Raw genomic sequence first — 21,138 nt, forward strand, 5'->3', positions numbered from 1 at the left:
CAGAAGTGACTTTTGATGCTGCTGTGCCCAGTTCCAAAATGGCCGCCGCACCAGAAGTCGCGCTGCAGCCATTTTGGAACTGGGCAGAGCAGCATCAAAAGTCGCTTCTGAGCATGCTCCGCCCAGTTCCAAAATGGCCACCGTGCCAGAATAAACTGGGGAAAAATAAAAAAATCTGTTTTTTCGGCTGGGGACAGCTGGAAAAACGGGGGTTTCTCGGGGAAAACGGGAGACTTGGTAGCTATGGTTCATGGTGAGTTATGGCACCTCTTTTTCTAGAAAAATAGCACTGGTTCATTGATTGGTGCAGGAATAGTGGGAAGGAGGGGATGAATATTCTGAACGTCCCCACAGGTGTTTCATCAGATGAGGTGGGGGCTGTGAGCAGTATTCTGGGGTGCAAGTGGGACTTTGTCCTGTCAAGCAGTGCTCTCTTTTGATGATTTCTGAAAGGGGTTAAGCAGATGAACCTGCCTACAGCGCACCAGCACCTGAGGTGGTTGGAGCAGCACTGTGCAATTGGGGTAGAAGGGATTGTCTCTGCTCTAGCAGCCAGTGCTAATCAATGTGTTATTGGTGATATATAAAGCCTAAACAACTTGGGATCCGGACAGCCCATGTTCTTCTCAATATTCTGCTGCCAAGAATGGTAGTTAGCAGAAACACAGAAAGGGGCTCAATTGGGGAATATCTTTCTTTAGGAGGTACAGTTGGTGTCAACAATATTTTATTTCTGGTGTCAATTTAAAATGTACCTGTTCTCTCAAACATTTATATGCAATGAGCCTGTGAGATTTATTTTTGCGGTATCATCTGGACTTTTTAATATGATTTTTTAAAAATCGGTGTTTTAACTGTAGTGTTATCTGCTCTAATTTCATTGCATTGTTTTGATTTCCTATATATGACATAACCCACCCTGAGCTTAGTGACAAAGAAGGTTGGAATAGAAACATTCAAAATAGGGCAGGTTCCACCAGGGACAACAGCACCACGTCAGTTGTGTAGGCATGTATTATTATGAGGAGGACGAGAAAATGTGAGAGAGGTCAAGACAGAGAGCAAGAAGGGGAAAACAGAGAGGGAGAAAGATGATCATACATGGGGACCGGGGAATGAAATGAGACCAGTGCACTAGCACAGAAGGAAACAGTGTGAGCTGAGCAGTGGGATTCTGAATTGTACTTTGTGGTGTTGATCAGGCAAGTTGATTTGTTGGCTACAAGCAGGGAACAGCTACAGCGAGCACAATAAAATAATGTAGTTGCCTCTCAGGCAGGGCAGAGACGTGCCTTAGCCGTACTAATACAATCATGAGGTTTGCTGGACCAGATTAGGTTATTCAATTTAGAATCTAGCAGCCCTCGGAATGAACAGAAGAAAGGGAAAGGCTTGGATGATCCTTCCATTCGCCAGCTGAAGTAAAAGGGGGAGAGATGATCATTGGTTGGACTGAACATTCCTTTCCAACCCTTTCAGCATAGAATGGATTTATGCCCCGAAGCATGAGGGTTAATTACCATTACTTTAGCCTGGCTGGCTTCACTTCCTTGCTCACCCGCTTCCTCTCAGTCTCTCTCATGAAGGTGCATTTCCTCCTTTCAGCAAGGAGCAATTATCACTTGACAATTAGCAGCACAGATGTGGCAAAATTTGAATTTTCATGATTATTCAATAAGATATGGAGTGGCGCCTCAGGATGAAGAAGCCTTTGGAAAATACTGAGCGGTAAAGAATTGCTGCAGCTCATTTATTTATTTATATTAAGCATGAGGCAGTCAGTGTTAAAACCGGGGGTGGGGTGGGGGGGTGAGTTTGATAATCAAAACGCTCAAGCCATACTCACCAATCCCTTTCTCCAAACTGCAGTTGCCACCTTTGAAACAGAACAGTTTGTTGTTGTTGTTGTTTAGTCGTTTAGTCGTGTCCGACTCTTCGTGACCCCATGGACCAGAGCATGCCAGGCACTCCTGTCTTCCACTGCCTCCCACAGTTTGGTCAGACTCATGTTGGTAGCTTCGAGAACACTGTCCAACCATCTTGTCCTCTGTTGTCCCCTTCTCCTTGTGCCCTCCATCTTTCCCAACATCAGGGTCTTTTCCAGGGAGTCTTCTCTTCTCATGAGGTGGCCCAAAGTATTGGAGCCTCAGCTTCAGGAGCTGTCCTTCCAGTGAGCACTCGGGGCTGTTTTCCTTCAGAATGGATTCTTACAGTCCATGGGACTCTCAAGAGTCTCCTCAAGAGTTTAGTTGTACAATTTATACACGGTGGTACCTGCAGCCAATCGGAAGCCGTGCCTTGGTTTCCGAATGTATTGGAAGTCGAACAGACTTCCAGAACGGATTCTGTTCGACTTCCGAGGTACCACTTTAGAAGACACCTTCAGAAGAGCCCTGTATAGGGATGTTGTTTAATGTTTAATGCTTTCTTACGTTTTTAAATATGTTAGAAGCTGCCCAGAGTGGCTAGGGCAACCCATAATAAAATTGTTGTTGTTGTTGTTGTTGTTGTTGTTGAATAGGAGGTCCCTGTTTTCATCAGGGAAATATTGGAGGGTATGCAATTTATAGGTCAACCTTCGTTGTAGCTGAATTGTATTGGATGTTGTGGGCAGTTCAGTGGGCAGGGAATGTACCACACATCAAAAACACCATCAAAAACACATTAACCTAGAAGTTATTGAATTCTGTCAGAATATAATTCCAGGTTAGTGTGTCTGGGATTGCAGCCTAAGTATATATAACGTGCAATAATTGCGTCAGCACGTAATGAGCCTTAGGTTAAGCCCTGCTGATCTGGCTTGTCGAGGAAAAACGCTACCAAGCTAAACTGACATTTGCAGATTCACCTGCCCAGGTCTTCCTCTTCAGACCCCATACTTATCTCGTGGAATATGCAATGCAGCTATAAGGACCACGTCTGCCGTGGGGGAAAATGGTTGCGGCTACAATACAAGCTTGGGCTCTTTTAATCACAATGGTCGCAGGTAATTTTGGTTGTGGCGTTGGTTGTTTTCAGGCTCTAAGCTAATATTTTTTCTCAGACCTAGATGTTAGGCTTACAATTTGAATATCACATTGCTTCTAATAAAATATAATTGGGATATATTTTGAGCAGGGTTGGAAGAAAATGTTGTTCATGTATCTATTTTTCCAAACCAACAGGCTTGTGTTGCTTATCTATGGTAGTGGTCACGGGTTATTATTTTCTTTCTGTCTCAACTCAGATCTAGCTGTTACATCTCTCACCACCTAAATATCAGATTTCTAATTATATCAGTGTAATATAATTAGAATATATTTGGAAACTGTGGGAAGAAAGACATGTTTTGGGTTTTTTTCCCCTAAACCAAGTTTGCTGTCAGTAATGATATCAAGCAGTTGCTTCGTGTTTGGCGAAGTCGTAAAAAGTAGTGTTCACAGAATAGCGTTCAGCCTGATTAACTGCTTTTGTAAGCCCGTGAATCTATTCAGAGCCACATTTAAGGCGGCTTACATTGCAATCTTACGCTTACCTACTTGGAAGCAAGTCTCACTGAGTTCAATGAGGCTTACGCCCAGGTAAGTGGGCACAGAATTGCATACTCATAGTTATTTTTCATGAACGCCAGTTAGCTGCAGCTGGGCAATACAAAAAGCATGAAGGAAGTATCAAAGGGAAAGGGTCTGCAAATAGAAGAGGAATGGGAGATACCTGGCCTCATTTTCAAGTACAATCCATGACAATGGACAGAAAGAGAGCTACTGAATGCTGTAGGCAGGGAGTAGAACATCTGACGTATGCTTACTTAATCAGAAACGTCTGCTCGCTGTAAATATCAATAAAAGTTGGGATAGTTTGATCCCCCCACAATAACAAAATGCAGAACATTTGGTTTAGCAGATGCCGGTGCTGGCTGAAAACAATTAATGCCTGAGAAACCCTTCCCTTTCCACACCTAACTTTTGAGGCATCTCACACTTTGCTGGCACGCAAATAATTTTCAGTCCACTGAAATATGGGCCTCTCTGAGTGGCTGGATCTGAAGTTCTCTAAATGCTCTCTAATCCAGTTAGCGTGAGTGACAGTGGCCTTGCTTCCCAGAAGGCCACCAATAAGCAATATTTGCTGCTAATTACAGAAAGAGTTGGTGGCGCTGCCTCGAGAACGTAAGACAGATTCCCTTCATTAGCTCTACAAGCTACTTTCAGATGAAAAATCTAAAGTTTAAAAATGCACATACCCTGCAATGGTTCAAAGGTATTAAGGACACTCCCCACTTTCTGATTCCTGACCTTGATTAAGCACTGCGACTGTTTTGCTGCTATGTTTAGTCTGAAGGGATATCTGAAGGGTGCCATTTAATTTAATTTAATTTTTTGCTTGAATTTGGACAGTTAAGAGAAATCTATTTCAATTGAGGTTTAGATTCCTCAGCCTGGTTTTAGAAGTTAAATATCTGAGTGGACAGTAGTGTAGATAAGATAAGCATAGCAGACCCTCCAGGTCCCCCTATTTTCCAGAGACAATCCCAGATTTACAGAAGCGGTGCCAGTTTCTGATTTGATTCTGGAGGAATGTTCCGCTTTTCCTTAGGACATCCTTATTTTCTTCAAAGAAAGGCTGAAGGGTGTGGTATAGGCTTTGATTTAATGGTTTTATGGAGGGTGCTGTTCAGATGGGCATTACTCAGGTCAGGGGGGACCCAGGTGGCGCTGTGGGTTAAACCACAGAGCCTAGGGCTTGCTGATCAGAAGGTCAGCGGTTCAAATCCCTGTGACGGGGTGAGCTCCCGTTGCTCGGTCCCAGCTCCTGCCAACCTAGCAGTTCGAAAGCACGTCAAAATGCAAGTAGATAAATAGGAACCGCTACAGCCAGAAGGTAAACAGTGTTTCCATGTGCTGCTCTGGTTCACCAGAAGCGGCTTTGTTATGCTGGCCACATGACCTGGAAGCTATACGCCGGCTCCCTCGGCCAATAATGCGAGATGAGCGCGCAACCCCAGAGTCGGTCACGACTGGACCTAATGGTCAGGGGTCCCTTTACCTTTACCTTTACTCAGGTCAGGAGTAGGTGTCATCAAGCACCTGCTACGGCCCTCACCCCTGCAAGGCTCTCTCACTCTCTTGACCTTCCTGGTCCTTCTGTTCTTTCTCCTCCCCTACCCTATCCAAACATGAAAGCAATGACAAACGTGCTGTGCCTTTCAATCCAAAAATCTGTATCTTCTCCTGATTAATTAATCTCCCGGGGGGAGGAGGCAAATATACAATCCCACTGCATATGATAACAATGCCTTCTTTCTGACTTTTCTAGTAAATAGGCAGAATTTATTTTATTTTATTTATCTATGCCAGTGAAAGGTACCATCTTTTCATAACTATATCATTGTCTAATGTGGCCATGTTTAAAGAGAATTTGTGTGCTGTGTTCCGTAACTTCTCCCATATGTCTGCTGCTGCTCCTCTGTACGTTGAACCCATTCTTAACATGTAGTGGCATCAGGGATCAAGCTGGAACCCCTGTTTTGGCAATCTGCAATGAGGTTTCAAGAGTGATCGGGCAGCGATGGCGTAGTATAAGGGCAGGAATGTTTCAAGCAACATTGTAGTGGAGCTAGGGACCAGCCAGGGACGAGGCATTGCCACTTATGTCACAGCAGGGATGGTGGTGATATCTCTTGGGGCACTATTTGCAAATCCTCTGCATGCAAAAATGATTAAGCAATAATTAAGTTATTGATTGTTAATTAATTAATTAGTAAGTAAGTAAGTAAGTAAGTAAGTAAGTAAGTAATAACCCCAAGAAGGTAGTAGCAAAGAGAGGAATTCCCCGCCTAGACTAGACAATGAGATTAATTACGCTATCGTTTTCTCACTTCTGTGCCCACAATATTCAATAAATACTGGAAGCTCACAGGGTCTTGTGTGGTATCTAACCAAACCATTTTCCGAGTAGATCCGTTGCAATCAGTTAAGTTAGTCATTATTTTACCCACTTTGTCCCGATTTCCCACAGCAGGTGCAAGTAATTTGTGTGGGCTGCAAGGCGTGGACTGACACCTTGGCTGCCTTTTTCACTTTTCTTTTAATTGACACACTTGTCTTTATCTCAGGAGCCCCTTGAGAAACTAGATCCTTATTTGAGGTGTTCTTCATTTTGCTTCCAAACTCATAGATGCTCGACCACCTGAGTTTGGTATTACAGGGCCTGACACATAACTCCATACAGGGACGGCACCATAGAGTTCGTCTGCTGCAGGATAGAGTGGCCTACCTTCTGTAAGCCACCTTGGAACCTGGCAGACCTGAAAGGTAGATAATCAGAGGAGATGATTTGGAAAGAGGCCAACTCAGAATCAAGAGAAAAGTTCTGAATTCTTCCTCAATTTTTTCTTTCTTTTAAAGTTAATAATGTGTTCTGTATTGCAATAGGACAATACTGTTGATATTGAATCTACTATTTGGTGGTGGCACTTTGTTTTGGTTTCTAAAGCATTTTCCTACATTCAGGCTGTTTAGAACTAGCAAATAAATCTCACCTCATTGTTACTTTAGATTCACTTTGCATTAACAACTGCATTTTGCTCCATAGCACATTTTGTTGCTTCTACTAATTATAAAGCGTGTTGCTTAATTTAAAGGTGGAAATGTATTGGCTTTACAAACAAATGTTTTCCTGGAACTATTTTCCATCTCTCTCTCTCCCCCCCCCCTCTCTCTATATAAACACATGATGTTAATATTTTTTAACATAGCCGGCACCATTCATTGCTGCCTTGCAGCTCAAGCAAGTCATTTGCACCTGTGGGAAATGAATACAAAGTGGGTAAAATAATGTTTCCTTCCTGACTTAGAAATACTTTGCAGCTGTTTTGCACTGCTGTCTTCCAGGGCAAGTGACTAGACAAGAGGCAAGAAGGTGGGGAAACAGCCCCGGAATGTACCTGCTTCAAAAGCTATAGCCAGTTCACACCAGTGGCGGAGGAACCCTCTCTGCCACCCAGGGCGGCACAGCCCATACAGACTGCACATGTGCGGCATCCTGTACGGAGTACGTATGTGCAGACGCCCGTACGGACGCCGCTCCCTCGGCCGCTCTACAGCTGGGGGGAGTCAGGGGCCATCTTGTCGCCCCTCTCAGAGTGGCACCCGGGGCGACCCACCCCCTCTGCCCCCCCTTCCTACACCACTGGTTCACACCAACTATGAGAGAGATTTCCAAAGTGGGAGCTTGACTTACTACATAAGGATTAAGGTCCAATTGCTGAAACAATGTGGTTGGCTTCACATTTTAATCAGACCCTCAGCTAATAAAGTTGCAATGTGAGTATGCCAGCAGCCACAAATCCCTAAGGTATTTAACATGCACATAAGCACTGATACAAAATGTGACAGTGAGCACGTGGGCAGTATTTTCTCTATATATACACCATCTTGTTTAAATTGGATCTAAGAAGTCCAAAAGGGAGTAGACAGATACAGCAAGGACAGTTTAGGTATCTCCCCCCCCCCCGGCCATCAACAAACTCAGCCATACTTGGGGGACAAAAACATACATTTTTTGCCACATGGTTCATTATGTTTCTATTTTTGAGAGATGAAAAGATGCTTCCAGACAGGTGTATATTGTGGGATAAGGTGCTCCTCATGCATTAAAAATTTTTTTGCAGCACTCACCAGATGCCATAGTCTGTATTTTACTCCAGTAAGTTAAAAAATAAACTTGGCAATGACCCATTTGAGAGATCTCAGTGACCCATTTACAGTATTAAGTCTCCACCTGGAAGCACCCCAATTTTAAGCCTAACCTGGTCTATAGGATCAAGGCCTTCATTCTTCCTTTCTGCTTTCTCGCAGGCATCCACTGTGAAGAAGACATTGATGAATGTCACACGAACCCTTGCCAAAACGGAGGGACCTGTGAGAATTATCTTGGGAATTATACTTGTCATTGCCTAACCGGAGTGGAGGAGGGCATATATTATGGCGGCTGGAATTGCACAGAAGTCCTTCTCGGATGTGTTCAACATAAATGCCAAAATGGGGGGCTGTGTGTTCCTCACTTTACAGACGGACAACACAGATTTAGCTGCATATGTTCAAATGGATATACCGGAGTACACTGTGAAACAATGACCACATTGTCTTTTCAGGGAAATGGGTTCCTTCAGGTTAACAGCGTCACAACGCCTGTCCAGGATGGTTTCTATAACATAAACCTTAGGTTTCTGACTATTCAGCCAACAACTTTTCTATTCCACCGAGGGGACAAAAGCACATTTGTGAAGTTGGAGTTACTGAATGGCTACTTACACTTATCCATGCAAGTCAATAATAACCAGTCAAAGGCCTTTTTGCATATAGCACAGAATGTCAGTGATGGTGAATGGCATTCAGTGGAGGTAACCATAGCAAGAGCAGTTACTCTTAGGTTACTCGACAGCTCTTGTATAGAGCCATGTCTCAGTAAAGCTACTGCCACAGTAGATAGCGATCAGCCAATGTTTACTTTTCAGAGCACTTTTTTGGGTGGTTTGCCAGTGGGGAACAGGAGCGATGACTCTCCACTAAACATCTATAATATGCATTCTGCACCTTCGTTTGTAGGCTGTCTTCAGGACATTGAAATAGACTTGAACATTATAATCCCAGAGAACATGTCATCTGATTCATCTTTAAATGTCAAGGCAGGCTGCACCAAAAAGGATTGGTGCGAACACCACCCTTGTCAAAACAAGGGGCGCTGCATCAACTTGTGGCTGAGCTATCAGTGCGATTGCTACAGGCCCTATGCGGAGCCAAACTGTGCTACAGGTAAGGTAATGCCCTCAACCCCAGAACCTTAATTGCCACCTGAAATCATATTGTACAACAGGTCTTATCAGACTGCAGAGCCCTATACTCCAAGCTTTGCTATTGTCCGTCATCTGCTGCTGGAATATTCCTCAGCTACAATGGTGGCCAAAAATTTACAGCTTCACCACCATCTTTGCATAAGCATAAGCTATGCATATACAAAGATGGTGTCAATGCTGCCATGTTGAAGGATATGCCAGCAGTCAGAACTCAGGCTATGTTAGGGGAGAATGAATGCAGATGGAGGGGGCATTGCGTTCTTTTCAAGGGTTTTCTGCTTGCTACTACCTGTTTGGTTGAGCTATCCGCGCCACTACAATTGTAAACGATGTTGGCCCACCAAAACTGGCCCAAGATCCACTGGGGAATTTGAGTGAACTCCTACCCATCTCTGTTGTAGAACATAAATACACACACATATGCACCAGTTACAAACTCTGTAAAGTGATCACAAATGCACAGATACTGGAAGGTTTGCAGAATTTTAGTCCATGTTTTGAAAATTTAGACCCAGGTGTGCGGATCCCCAGCTCATTTTTGGACTGAAACTTAAAGCTTATTGCCACAGATAGACCACTGAACAAAATAACACAACACAGTGGCCAATAACAATGGCACTAAACACTATTTATAGACTAATACAAATGATCAGAAATTACAACCATTATCTCTAAATCTTCTTCACCAGTCATGGTAGAATAATTCAAAAGTTTGATATATACATAATCTGTCACCAAATATCGCTGGAACAGAGTTTCTGGATAACCAATCTGTTGCGTTCAATGCTTCATCAGCCAATCTTGATCAATTCTTCATCAGCCAGACTTGTAAGAATTAACATGAGAAGGATGCAGTTCAATTTCTTAACAAGCCAATCTTACATGTAAGTAAATATAAACGCTGTAGAAAATATGCTCTGTATCAGTGCTCATATGATACTGTAGTCACTGATGACTAGAGAAAGGGATTTATGGAACAGGAGATGAATTAGACTACATAGCTTCTAGGTAAGTGAGGCTTTACTATAAGTATACAAGGAAGCAACTTGTCTCACTATACAAGATGACATCTCATGGCCATGAAGGAACGAGGAATTGCTCACAGCACCAGTTCAGTGTTTTCTTGTTTTGTCTCTCTCTACAACCCATTTCCAGCCAGGTAGAAAAGTCCAGGTAGTTTCAAGCTAACTAAATGCCTCTCCAATAGCTAGCAGGCATATTTGGTACTTGTTCTGGCTGGCATCAATATGCCACATTCATTCCTGGTCTTTTGTTCCCAGGCCTCTTAATAATGGCAGTCTCTACCCTTCTCTTTAATGTGAAACATGTTGGCTGTTAATTATTCAGATAGATCTGAAGTGAGGATGGGGATTGTTGCAATGGCTCCCTAAGGCAGTGAGGAGAGAGGCAGAGAGAAGGAATTAATTATTCCCCTATATAGTTTCTAGGGATTTTACTGGTGTTGTTAATATTGGTCCAGATCAGGGGGGGATTGCAAAAACAGCTCCCAGGGCAGAAAGGCTCTGGTGCAATTGTCTTTCATGAAGCAGCACATGTGAGGTGGGTCACAGCATCTTGACTTTTCCACCAAGCTAGTCAAAACAGACTTTTCTAACGTTGTATTATTTCCATTCTGTGCTGTTGTTTTGATTTCTTCCGAGACATGTGGCCATGGGGTGATAATGAGTTGTCTGGTGAGGCGATGTAGCTAACATCTCAACTTCCTGACAGTGGCCAAAGATAGCCTTTCAGAAAATGTTATGGGAGCCAATTCTCACATGCGTTTCATAGTCCTCCATTATCTGCATTGCTGTGAAAAATAGCAACAGTGATACATGGGATTCCTTCCCGCTTTTCCTCTGCAATCAAGTGGTTAATTCAGTGTCTCAAGAATATACAAACCCAGGGTACAATTTAGTTAAAGTCTTAAACCCCAAAGATTTCAGCAAGTGACTTTTAAACTTTATTCTAGGCATTTTCTTTACTGTCCTGCCAACCTCAGCCTGTTCTTTTCCAGCCTCTGCCTTCTTACTTACAATCAGTCCAGGGAATGACACCGCCTGTCATTTGCCTCCTTCTTAGTAGTGTCAGACTTATGCACATGCTAAGGTGACAGCCATGTAAAGCCAGAAATTATGAGGGCCCTCTAAGTCCATAAAAAGTTATATATTTTGGTCAGATTGTTAGGGTTTTTTTTGTTGCATATTCACCTAATTTACTGGCTGTTGGCACCCATCTGTCTCTTGAGACAACGGCATGTGCCTCTGTGGGTGAAAGCGTGGGCAGCGTGTATGGAGATCCCGGGTTGCCCTGTTCTCAGCCTCACTGATTTGGTCCAAAGGAAAGCAGAATAATACGGTTGGCACCAGCTTGGCTGCAGGAGTTTCCAGAAGGAAGCATACAAGGCACCCACCGTCCAACCGTCTTTGGGACTTCAGTCTGGATTTGTGGAGGGTTTACTCCTTAGCCTTCACTTTCCTCAATGATGTTCCACAAGGCAGAAGAGGTTTAGGATCAATGCGATACAGCAAATTAACCAGTTAGAAGTACTGTTTGTGGGGGACAGGAGGCGGGCAGGTGTGGAGGACTCCCTGGTCCTGAATGGGGTAACTGTGTCCCTGAAGGACCAGGTGCGTAGCCTGGGAGTCATTCTGGACTCACAGCTGTCCATGGAGGCGCAGGTCAATTCTGTGTCCAGGGCAGCTGTTTATCAGCTCCAACTGGTACGCAGGCTGAGACCCTACCTGCCTGCGGACTGCCTCGCCAGAGTGGTGCATGCTCTAGTTATCTCCCGCTTGGACTACTGCAATGCGCTCTACGGGGGGCTATGTTTGAAGGTGACCCAGAAATAACAACTAATCCAGAATGCGGCAGCTAGACTGGTGACTGGGAGCAGCTGCCGAGACCACAAACCACCGGTCCTGAAAGATCTACATTGGCTCCCAGTATGTTTCCGAGCACAATTAAAAGTGTGGTGCTGACCTTTAAAGCCCTAAACGGCCTCGGTCCAGTATACCTGAAGGAGCGTCTCCACCCCCATCGTTCTACCCAGACACTGAGGTCCAGTGCCGAGGGCCTTCTGGCGGTTCCCTCGCTATGAGAAGCCAAGTTACAGGGAACCAGGCAGAGGGCCTTCTCAGTGGTGGCGCCTGCCCTGCGAAATGCCCTCCCACCAGAGGTCAAAGAGAACAATTACCAGACCTTTAGAAGGCATCTCAAGGCAGCCCTGTTTAGGGAAGCTTTTAATGTTTAATAGATGATTGTATTTTAATATCCTTCTGGAAGCTGCCCAGAGTGGCTGGGGAAACCCAGCCAGGTGGGCGGGGTATAAATAAAAAATTATTATTATTATTATTAGGCAAATAAAAAGGTCTTTATCTTCTGCCCAAATGACATCTTAGTCGGTGCCGGGCAAGTCTCCCAGGGATGGGCATTTCATAAGCAGGGTGTCATAACTGAAAAGCCCATCACTAGTCAACCATTGTTACCTAACTTTGCTGGGGGGCGGGGGGCATCTGGAAGAGAGTCCCAGACATCAGACATGAATATTCAGGCAGGCACGTGTGATGAAAAGTGACCCTTTTAAGTAATCTAGTCCCAATGCAATTATGAACTTAAAAGGTTAAAGTACCAGTACTTTGAATGGTGCCCAGAAACAGACCAGTAGCCAAAACAATGGGCAGGGATCCAAATATGAGAGATGGGTCTGGCATCCCCGCTTTCGTCCTGAAATTGCAAAGTATAAAATCATGCAAAACTAGCCACCACAGGCCAGAGAGAATAAAAATATTGGGCTGCAGTTCTATACCTACTGTACTTACCTAAGGCCCATTGAACTCAGTAGACAGACAGTGAGCTACTTGAACATATACAGCAAAGCAGTTAGCTCTGAGAGTTTGTCTTATATTTGAACGTATTTAACTTTGACCAAACTGCATCCACCGTTCGCATTCAGATATTTTTATCTGTGAGAAAAGGTAGCTCTTCTTTTCTTAACCCTCCCCACCAAAAAAGCACAGCAAAATCAGATAAAAAGTGTGGGGGAGGGGAGAGACATGAAAGGCAACGTTGCAAATCTCTGGCTCAATCCAAAGCGCCGTATCTATTGCAGATGTTAAATGGCACAGTTGCACTGAATTTAGTGGAGTTATATGGATTTACACCAGCTGATATCTGGTCTGGTTGGGGAGGGGGGGCTTACTAGATCCATTTGTTCAGAAAGCTTCAGCTTCAAAATGCATTCCAATATTTTTTAAATACTATATCATTTCACATGCTACCCCGTGTGTGCACCTACCTCTTTTTTTTATTATTGAAAAATGACATTACCGGAGCTGTAATTGTAGCAGACGGCTTTGAAGTTGAGCAGTAATTTATCCAAAGGTTTGAAAAGCAACTTTGTGATAGGGGGACCCCATCTGGTAAATATGTTTGCCTCTTTATATGAAGCAAAATTAAAACCATGCAGCTCCAAGAGAAGCTTATACTTCCATTAGGACTGTTGCAAATGATTAGAAAGTATTTGAAACTCCCCCTGCCCACTTCTCCCTAACCGCAATATTCTTCTCAATTCACAGCATCCTACCATTTTGATTAAAGGTGTGTGTGTGAGAGGGGGGGGGGACGGAAGGGAAAGAGAAGATTGGGAGCAAATAACAGTCTCACTGACTGAGTGAGTGTATCCAAATTGCTAGAGTATTCCTTTGAAAAGGTGGTCCAAGCCATTCAAACTTTTAGAAAAATCCAAACATGCAGCACATCTCTTCTGAAAACAGGGAACATGAAGTATATTCTGAAATGGTTAAGGTATGCTCATATTGCCTAGCTAGTTGAAACTTTGCAACAGTTTCTCACACATGTTTACCTCATGCATAGGTTTGGCTCACAGCAGAGATATAAAGAAACCCAAGTCGATTTCCTATACTAGCCAAGTATAGTATAACATCTGCCTGTCAGCAAATAAATTACATGTCTGTGCACACATATGTGTGTTGATTTAAGTAACTGGCAAAATGGAGATCGTCTTAGCTTCTTTCAATAAACTGATAGTCAGATTAGATGAAACGTTGGAGTGCTGTAATCATATCTTCCAGCTCTTTAATTCCCCTCCCCCCCCAAAAAAACACACAAAAAGTAGCTGCAGGGAGGGGATTTGGACTGGGACTGCTAGGACAGAGGAAGAGTTTGGACTTGATATCCCGCCTTTCACTCCTCTTAAGGAGTCTCAAAGCGGCTAACAACCTCCTTTCCCTTCCTCCTCCACAACAAACACTCTGTGAGGTGAGTGAGGCTGAGAGACTTCAGAGAAGTGTGGCTAGCCCAAGGTCACCCAGCAGCTGCATGTGGAGGAGCGGGGAAGCGAACCTGGTTCACCAGATTGCAAGTCTACTGCTCTTAACCACTCCACCACACTGGCTCCTTTATCCCTTTCCCCCTGAGGTTTTCTCAATGAAAATGACCCCTCCCCCCTATTGCTATGGTATTTGTCTTGCTGGGGGAAACCTATTGGTGCAGGGGCGGGTTTTATGGGGGAAATGGGACAGAGGAAAGGGTTAACTGGGCTCCAGCACTGGGGTCCTGATATGAATCAGGATAATCCGCAGCTTGATTTTATCAAAAGAAAGAACTCAAAGAAATTAGAGATTTGATCACAGATGTCGTTTGGAGTTCAACACTGGGCATCACAGTGCTAGTTCTAAGATGTGGGTGGCACTGTGGTCTAAACCACTGAGCCTCTTGGGCTTGCCGATCAGCGGTTCGAATCCCCACAAAGGAGTGAGCTCCCTTTCCTCTGTCCCAGCTCCTGCCAACCTAGCAGTTCAAAAGCACACCAGTGCAAGTAGATAAATAGGACAGGGGCATAGCTGCCAAGTCCGGATCGTAAAGATCCGGGATCGGCAGCTCGCGCACGACCGGAAGTTGCGTGACGCAACTTCCGGTGGCGCTTTGCCCTTCTATGGGCACCAGAAAATGGCGGCGCAAGCGCCGAAAGTCGCTTCCGCGCATGACCGGAAACACGTAAAAGCGACTTCCGGCGCCGGTGCCGCCATTTTCTGATGCCCATAGAAGGGCGAAGCGCCACCGGAAGTCGCGTCACGCAACTTCCGGTCATGCGCGGAAGCGACTTCCGGCGCCGCCGGCGCCATTTTCTGGTGCCCATAGAAGGGCAAAGCGGCACCAGAAAAATGGCCGCCAGGAAGAATCGAATTTAAGGGACAATGCCGGGATTCTCTGCCAAACGGGAGACTGCCGGGAAACGGTGAGAAAAAAGGGGTTTTCCCGGCGGATACGGGATACTTGGCAGCTATGGACAGGGGCAGGAAGGTAAACAGTGTTTCTGTGTGCTCTGGCACTCATAATGGTTCTCTCTGGTTTCCGTAAGGGTGTTCCATTGCATCAGAAGCGGTTTAGTAATGCTGGCCACATGACCCAGAAAGCTGTCTGTGGACAAATACTGGCTCCCTTGGCCTGAAAGTGAGATGAGCACCACAACCCCCACACTGGCGGGGGAAGAGGAATGCGGGAGGAGTGCACCGCCCCTGGCAGCACGATCCCAGTGGGGTGCCATCATGGCTGCCCCCCGCCCATGCTTGGTGCCACACCCCCACAGGCGGTGTGCCACTCCCCCAGGCTGCATGTCATGCCCTATGGGTGGCACACCCCATGCCTGGGACACACGCCAGCCCCACCCCGCCTGCTCTCTGCCCCCCAGTGCTTGAGCATGAAGCTCTGCCACTGCAACCCCATGGTCACCTTTGACTGGACTTAACCATCTAGGGGTTCTTTGCCTTTTACCTAGTTCTTAGAATGAGGAGGATGGGGAAAATATCAGGAACATTGGTCATACCTCATGTTGCGTCCGCTGCGGGTTGCGTTTTTGCAGGTATGCGAACGCGGCGGACCCGGAAGTGTTTACTTCCGAGTTTCATCGCATGTGCATGCGCAGAAGCATTCTGTGCACTTCGCACATGCGCCAGAAGTGCTCTATTGCGCTTTCGCGCGTGCGCAAAAGCACTGCTCAGGGTGCGAATGGCATCCCGGAATGGATTGGGTCCGCAACCCGAGGTACCACTGTATTTCTGTGATGACCTCTGCTTCAAGGGGCACAATGAGGGCAGCAGAGTCAATGAAGGCAGGAACAAGATCTGGTGGAACAAGCCTTTTAGAGGCATGGGTCATAGCAGGGAGGGGATAGTGCCATTGGGGCTTCACTTCAGGCAGGAAAGTGCCTCAGGCCAACACTGCATAAGACAGTGTTTCTCAACCTTTTTTGGGCCACGGCACACTTGTTCCGTGAAAAAAATCACAAGGCACACCACCATTAAAAAAGTTAAAAAAATTAACTCTGTGCCGCCCTATATTATAATTATGACTGTAAGAAACACTTGCCAAATATTGCTTTCCGATGGGTTAGTGTCGTGTATTGGCGGCCGCCAGGCTCGTTTGCACTGAGCTTTGGGAAAGAGGAGGAGAAATATTGCTTTCCGGCGGGTCAGTGTTGTTTATTGGCGGCCGCCAGGCACGTGACAATGCAAATCGCCCTTCACGTCGCCGCACGTCGCGGCACACCAGCCAGCGTCTCGCGGCACACTAGTGTGCCGCGGAACAGCGGTTGAGAAACGCTGGCATAAGATACACTGATTACAACATTTGTTGTTCAGGAGTCTCTCTCTCTGTGTGTGTGTGTGTGTGTGTGTGTGTGTTTGCATGCGCATGCGTGCTTGCCCAGCACGGGCGGGGGGGGGCAGCCGTGTGTGTGTGAGCAACACACCAAAATTCAGCCTAATGCACAGGTTCATTTGCTCTGTGCTGAAACACACTGGTCTCTTTTATGAGATAAACTACATGCTCCAAGTTAGGTACAAAAATGTCCTGTTTCCAACTTTTGTCATAATCAGTGTACCTTGGGCTATGAGTGTACCAAATTTCAACTTTCTGGGTGGCCTACTTGTATTTAGCTTGTGCCCCCCATTTCTGGGGGGAGAAAGCAAACAGCTTTTTGCATGGTGCAGAAAGATATTTATCATACGGGGATGCACTTTGCTAACCCCTAGAGACTAACAGCTGCCACATTTTCAGACGTTTCTGGTAATCGGGGTGTCCTGGACTATAGAATTCCCCAGATATACATCTGAATGAGTGTAAAAGGGCCCCATTTCCTATAAATGTTCAGCTTACTGGGATTGTGGCTTGGGGGAAAGTGGGAGAAATAAGCAGAAGCTCTTCCAAAGCGGGCCAAGCCCAATCCAGGCAAAGTCAAGGCAGGTCACTCTAAGCAAGTCAAAACCCTGGACAGTTCCCAGTGCCCCTTGCTGAATGAACTATAGGAGGTGTTATTTCAAGCAAGAACTGAGGCAATTTGAGGCATTGCAGAGGTTGCTAGAGCTTATACTGCATTTGGCCACATCTCCTTGACATAACGGCTCTTCTGACTTACCATGTCCAGGTTTTGTTTTTACAAACATTATTAATTTATATTTTGACAAATTAATAATCATAAATAAATAAGAATAAAAACGTGCATCCCGTCACCGAGAGTGTTCCATTGTAACTATCCAACCTCCCAAAATTTCAACACCTCTTGCGGTGGTTTGACCCCTTTCCGTTTTAACAGTACAAATTCTACAAAAACCTTCCAAATGTCTTCGAAATCATTTCTCCTGCATATTCTCCATCTTGCTTTAATGTCACATGTTAATTTATCACAAATAGCTATACCCCACACCATTCTTCCATTTGATATTCTGCTTGCCCCTCCCACTTCCTAGCTATCATAATTTGTGCAGGTGTCAATAAATTTGTGAGCAAGTCCTCCATAGCCTGCGAACCTTCCACCTCATACCATGTCCAGGTTTTCAGAGTCTACAGTTCACTGTGGATGTGATGGGAATGTTCATGGGGGGCTCCTCTTCTGAGACTGAGGAAGGGCTATAACCTCAGGCTGGGAGAACCCAAGGGGAAGGTCTGAGATTCCTGCATTGCCAGGGGTTGGACTAGATGACTCATGTGGTCCTTTCCAGCTCAATTCTACCTATGATTCTATGTGCACCAAATGCACACATATTAGGGTTGCCCACCAATTATATTGAATAGCCATTGGATTAATGAATTGCTTTTGATAGAATTGAATTGATTAAATTGATTGATTGATTAATTAACTGATTAATTGATTAAATAAATGGATTGAATTGAATTGATTAAATTGGTTAATTGATTAAATATAACCACATCTGCGTATCACTAAAGCCCTAGTAGGTGACTTTTGAGTGTGTTGAAGGAAGCAAATGCAAATTGCAACTTAAGAAACAAAGACTGGAACCCTCAACACATTTACTTGGGAGTATGACCCCTTCATGGATCAATGCCTTGTTCAAGCCCCTTGAAGGGGCTTGAATAACTCAGAGAAGCTATGAGCTATGCCATGCAGGGCCACCTAAGATGGACAGGTCATAGTGGAGAGTTTTGACTAAACGTGATCCACCTGGAGAAGGAACTGGCAAGCCACTGCAGTATCCCTGCCAAGAAAACTCCATGGGAAGACTCCCTGGAAAAGACCTTGATGTTGGGAAAGATTGAGGGCACTAGGAGAAGGGGACGACAGAGGACGAGATGGTTGGACAGTGTTCTCGAAGCTATGAACATGAGTTTGACCAAACTGCGGGAGGCAGTGCAAGATAGGAGTGCCTGGCGTGCTCTGGTCCATGGGGTCACGAAGAGTCGGACACGACTAAACGACTAAACAACAACATGACCCACTGAATGCAATGGGATTTGCAATCATTCATAGAGTTGAACAGAAGTGAAAGGCCCACCAACCAACATAAAATAAATAAATAGAATCAAACATAGAAGGAATTATCCCCTTAAACTGCAACTTCACTGAATAAAATTGACCATCCCCAATCAGTCTATTAAAACTTTACAGCCAATCCTGTTCATGCTTATGCAGAAATGAGTCCCAATGGATTGAATGGAGCTTACTCCCAAGTCAGTTGCCTGGAGGTTTCTTCCAAAAAGTAGAGATCTTTCCCAGCTAGCATCTGCATAGGAATTGCTTTTGGATGTTTTTTAAATGTTTTATTGCTTGTGTGTTTCCCTCCCTAGGCTCCTTTGGAAGGAAGGGCAGGGCATAAATTTAATTAACAACAATTGTGCACTGGATTATAGCTTTACTAGGTTAAGCTATCAATTAAAGTTTAAATTCCTAATATACAAGGGCACACTCACTTTGGAATTTAAAGATAATGGAAGAGATCTTCAAAGTGCTGCTGTTGCTGCTGTGTGTGCTTTGTGGTACAGAAATTATTTGCATCTTTGTTAAAGAGAAGCTGACAAACAGTAAGCGCTGGGGGAAATTTCCATTGCGTACTGCACTCTCTCAGCAGTAGCAGGCAAGCAAGAAAGTTGATTTATTTCCATCCGCACCCAGACGTAATGGCTCAAGAGGTTAATATTGACCAAGGTTATGCTAAATGCCCATCAAACCACATACCAGATCCAATATTTCTTTTGAAGCAGAGTAATTGAAAACTGCAAGCTCGCCGTGCTACCTTTTAAAAGACTAACCTTGCTTCCTTTGCCTTCTTTGTAACGTTGCGCTTCTTCCTGCCACTCGCAGGCTTTGCTGCATCATAAGCATTCTCTCTTCAACAAGAAAAATGTCTTTCAAGTACTCCCTTAATAGAGAGAGATGGGTTTTTTTTATATAAAAAATAAACTAACCTTTCATGCTTGAAAAATGACCATTTCAACACCGAGGGGGAAGATTTATGAACATATGCCTTGTTTTTTAACAAGCACATACAGAAAGAAGTTTAAGATCACCTCATTCACAAAATTAAAACATTTCTCACACGTTATTTATGAAATTGTCTATTCAGAAATAAGCCAGGGATTTATTTCCCCATACTAAATAAACGGAGCCAGATATGAATCCTGTAAAACTTAGAAGGCAGGTTTCCACAATGATCACCCCTGTTTTCATGAGTCTTAGAATCATTTCATTAAAATAAAACACTGCAGGCAGTGTGTGTGTGTGTGTGTGTGTGTGTGTGTGTGTGAGAGAGAGAGAGAGAGAGAGAGAGAGAGAGAGAGAGAGAGAGAGAGAGAGAGAGAGAGAGAGATCTCAGCACCAAAGCAGCTTTCCCGCCCTATGAACGAAAAGTCTGATTATAAGTTTTTGAACAGCTGGGGTTTGTTTTGTTTAAGTCCAGTTAACGCTGTTGATGTTGTTTGGTCTGTGAAACCGCACATTAAAGGTTTTAGTTTAGGTTAGCCAATTCTGATTATTGATTTGGGGCCAATTCTTCTAGTAATATAGCACTTTGGAAGCCATGCTGGGTTAAGATATTCTGCTACCTGAAACAGAAATGATACGCCTCCTCAGCCCTCCCTTTGCCACGCAAGGGCCAACACTTTAACTTCAGAAAGCCTCCCTGGGCTGTTTAGACATCAGTCCTTGCCTTCATCTCCCTGCTTCCCGCTTAAATCCTGCTAAATTGGTGGAAGGACCATAGTTCAGTGCATTTTGTTTGCATACAGGTTCAATCCCCGGCATTTCCAGGTAGGGCTGTGTGAGACCTCTGTCTAAAACCCTGGAGAACTGATCCTGGTCTATGTAGACAATACTGAACTAGAGGAAACAATGATCTGACTAGGCATCAATAAGTTTTTTAATGTTCCTGTGCCGGAAGCAAGCTACTTCACCCTGCCATATGGTAAAGTCGACCTAGAGGGGAAGCCATTTCCACATGATAGTGTATCTCCAAATGATTTCCAGAATATTTTGGATCAGCTGCCCTGAACTGTTGCGGTGTTCAGGGAGCCACTTCACACTAATTAGTGTATTATTATTTTTTAGATTTATCATCATAAGATTTTGGGGCAGTTCACAGAATAAAATACAGGATTAAAAAAAATAAGTAAAGCAAAACAGCAAAACAATAACACCCCCCCCTTCCCACAGACACATTTTAAAGACTGTAGAATATGAATCAGCCAAGGGCCCGATTGAAGAGGAATGTTTCTGTCTGGCACCTAAAATATACTATATAATGAAGACTAGGCGAGCCTCCCTAGGTCACCACACTGTTTGAGTAAATGATGAGACTCCATCCCACTTTATTATTATTATTATTATTTATTTGATTTCTTTTCCCGAACTTTGCCATGTTATTGCCATGCCTCAATGAAGAGTGAAGATAGCTTGGGATTAATAATAATAACAACAATAATTTATTATTTATACCCCGCCCATCTGGCTGGGTTTCCCCAGCCACTCTGGGCGGCTTCCAACAGAAGAA

The 21,138-nt window shown here is 44.5% G+C and overlaps 1 protein-coding gene across 1 annotated transcript in view; it reads left to right on the forward strand.

Annotated features, from left to right (window-relative positions):
- The window catches only part of CRB1 (crumbs cell polarity complex component 1), a 101,238-nt gene that overhangs the window by 47,569 nt on the left and 32,531 nt on the right, over positions 1-21,138 (forward strand). Inside the window, exon 6 of the mRNA XM_088673583.1 lies at positions 7,839-8,795. Coding sequence (XP_088529709.1) covers positions 7,839-8,795 — 957 coding nt within the window. The remainder of the gene's footprint in view (positions 1-7,838; positions 8,796-21,138) is intronic.

The sequence above is a fragment of the Zootoca vivipara genome, chromosome 7 (genome assembly GCF_965207765.1).
Source record: "Zootoca vivipara chromosome 7, rZooViv2.hap1.1, whole genome shotgun sequence".
NCBI classification, from domain to species: Eukaryota; Metazoa; Chordata; class Lepidosauria; order Squamata; family Lacertidae; genus Zootoca; species Zootoca vivipara.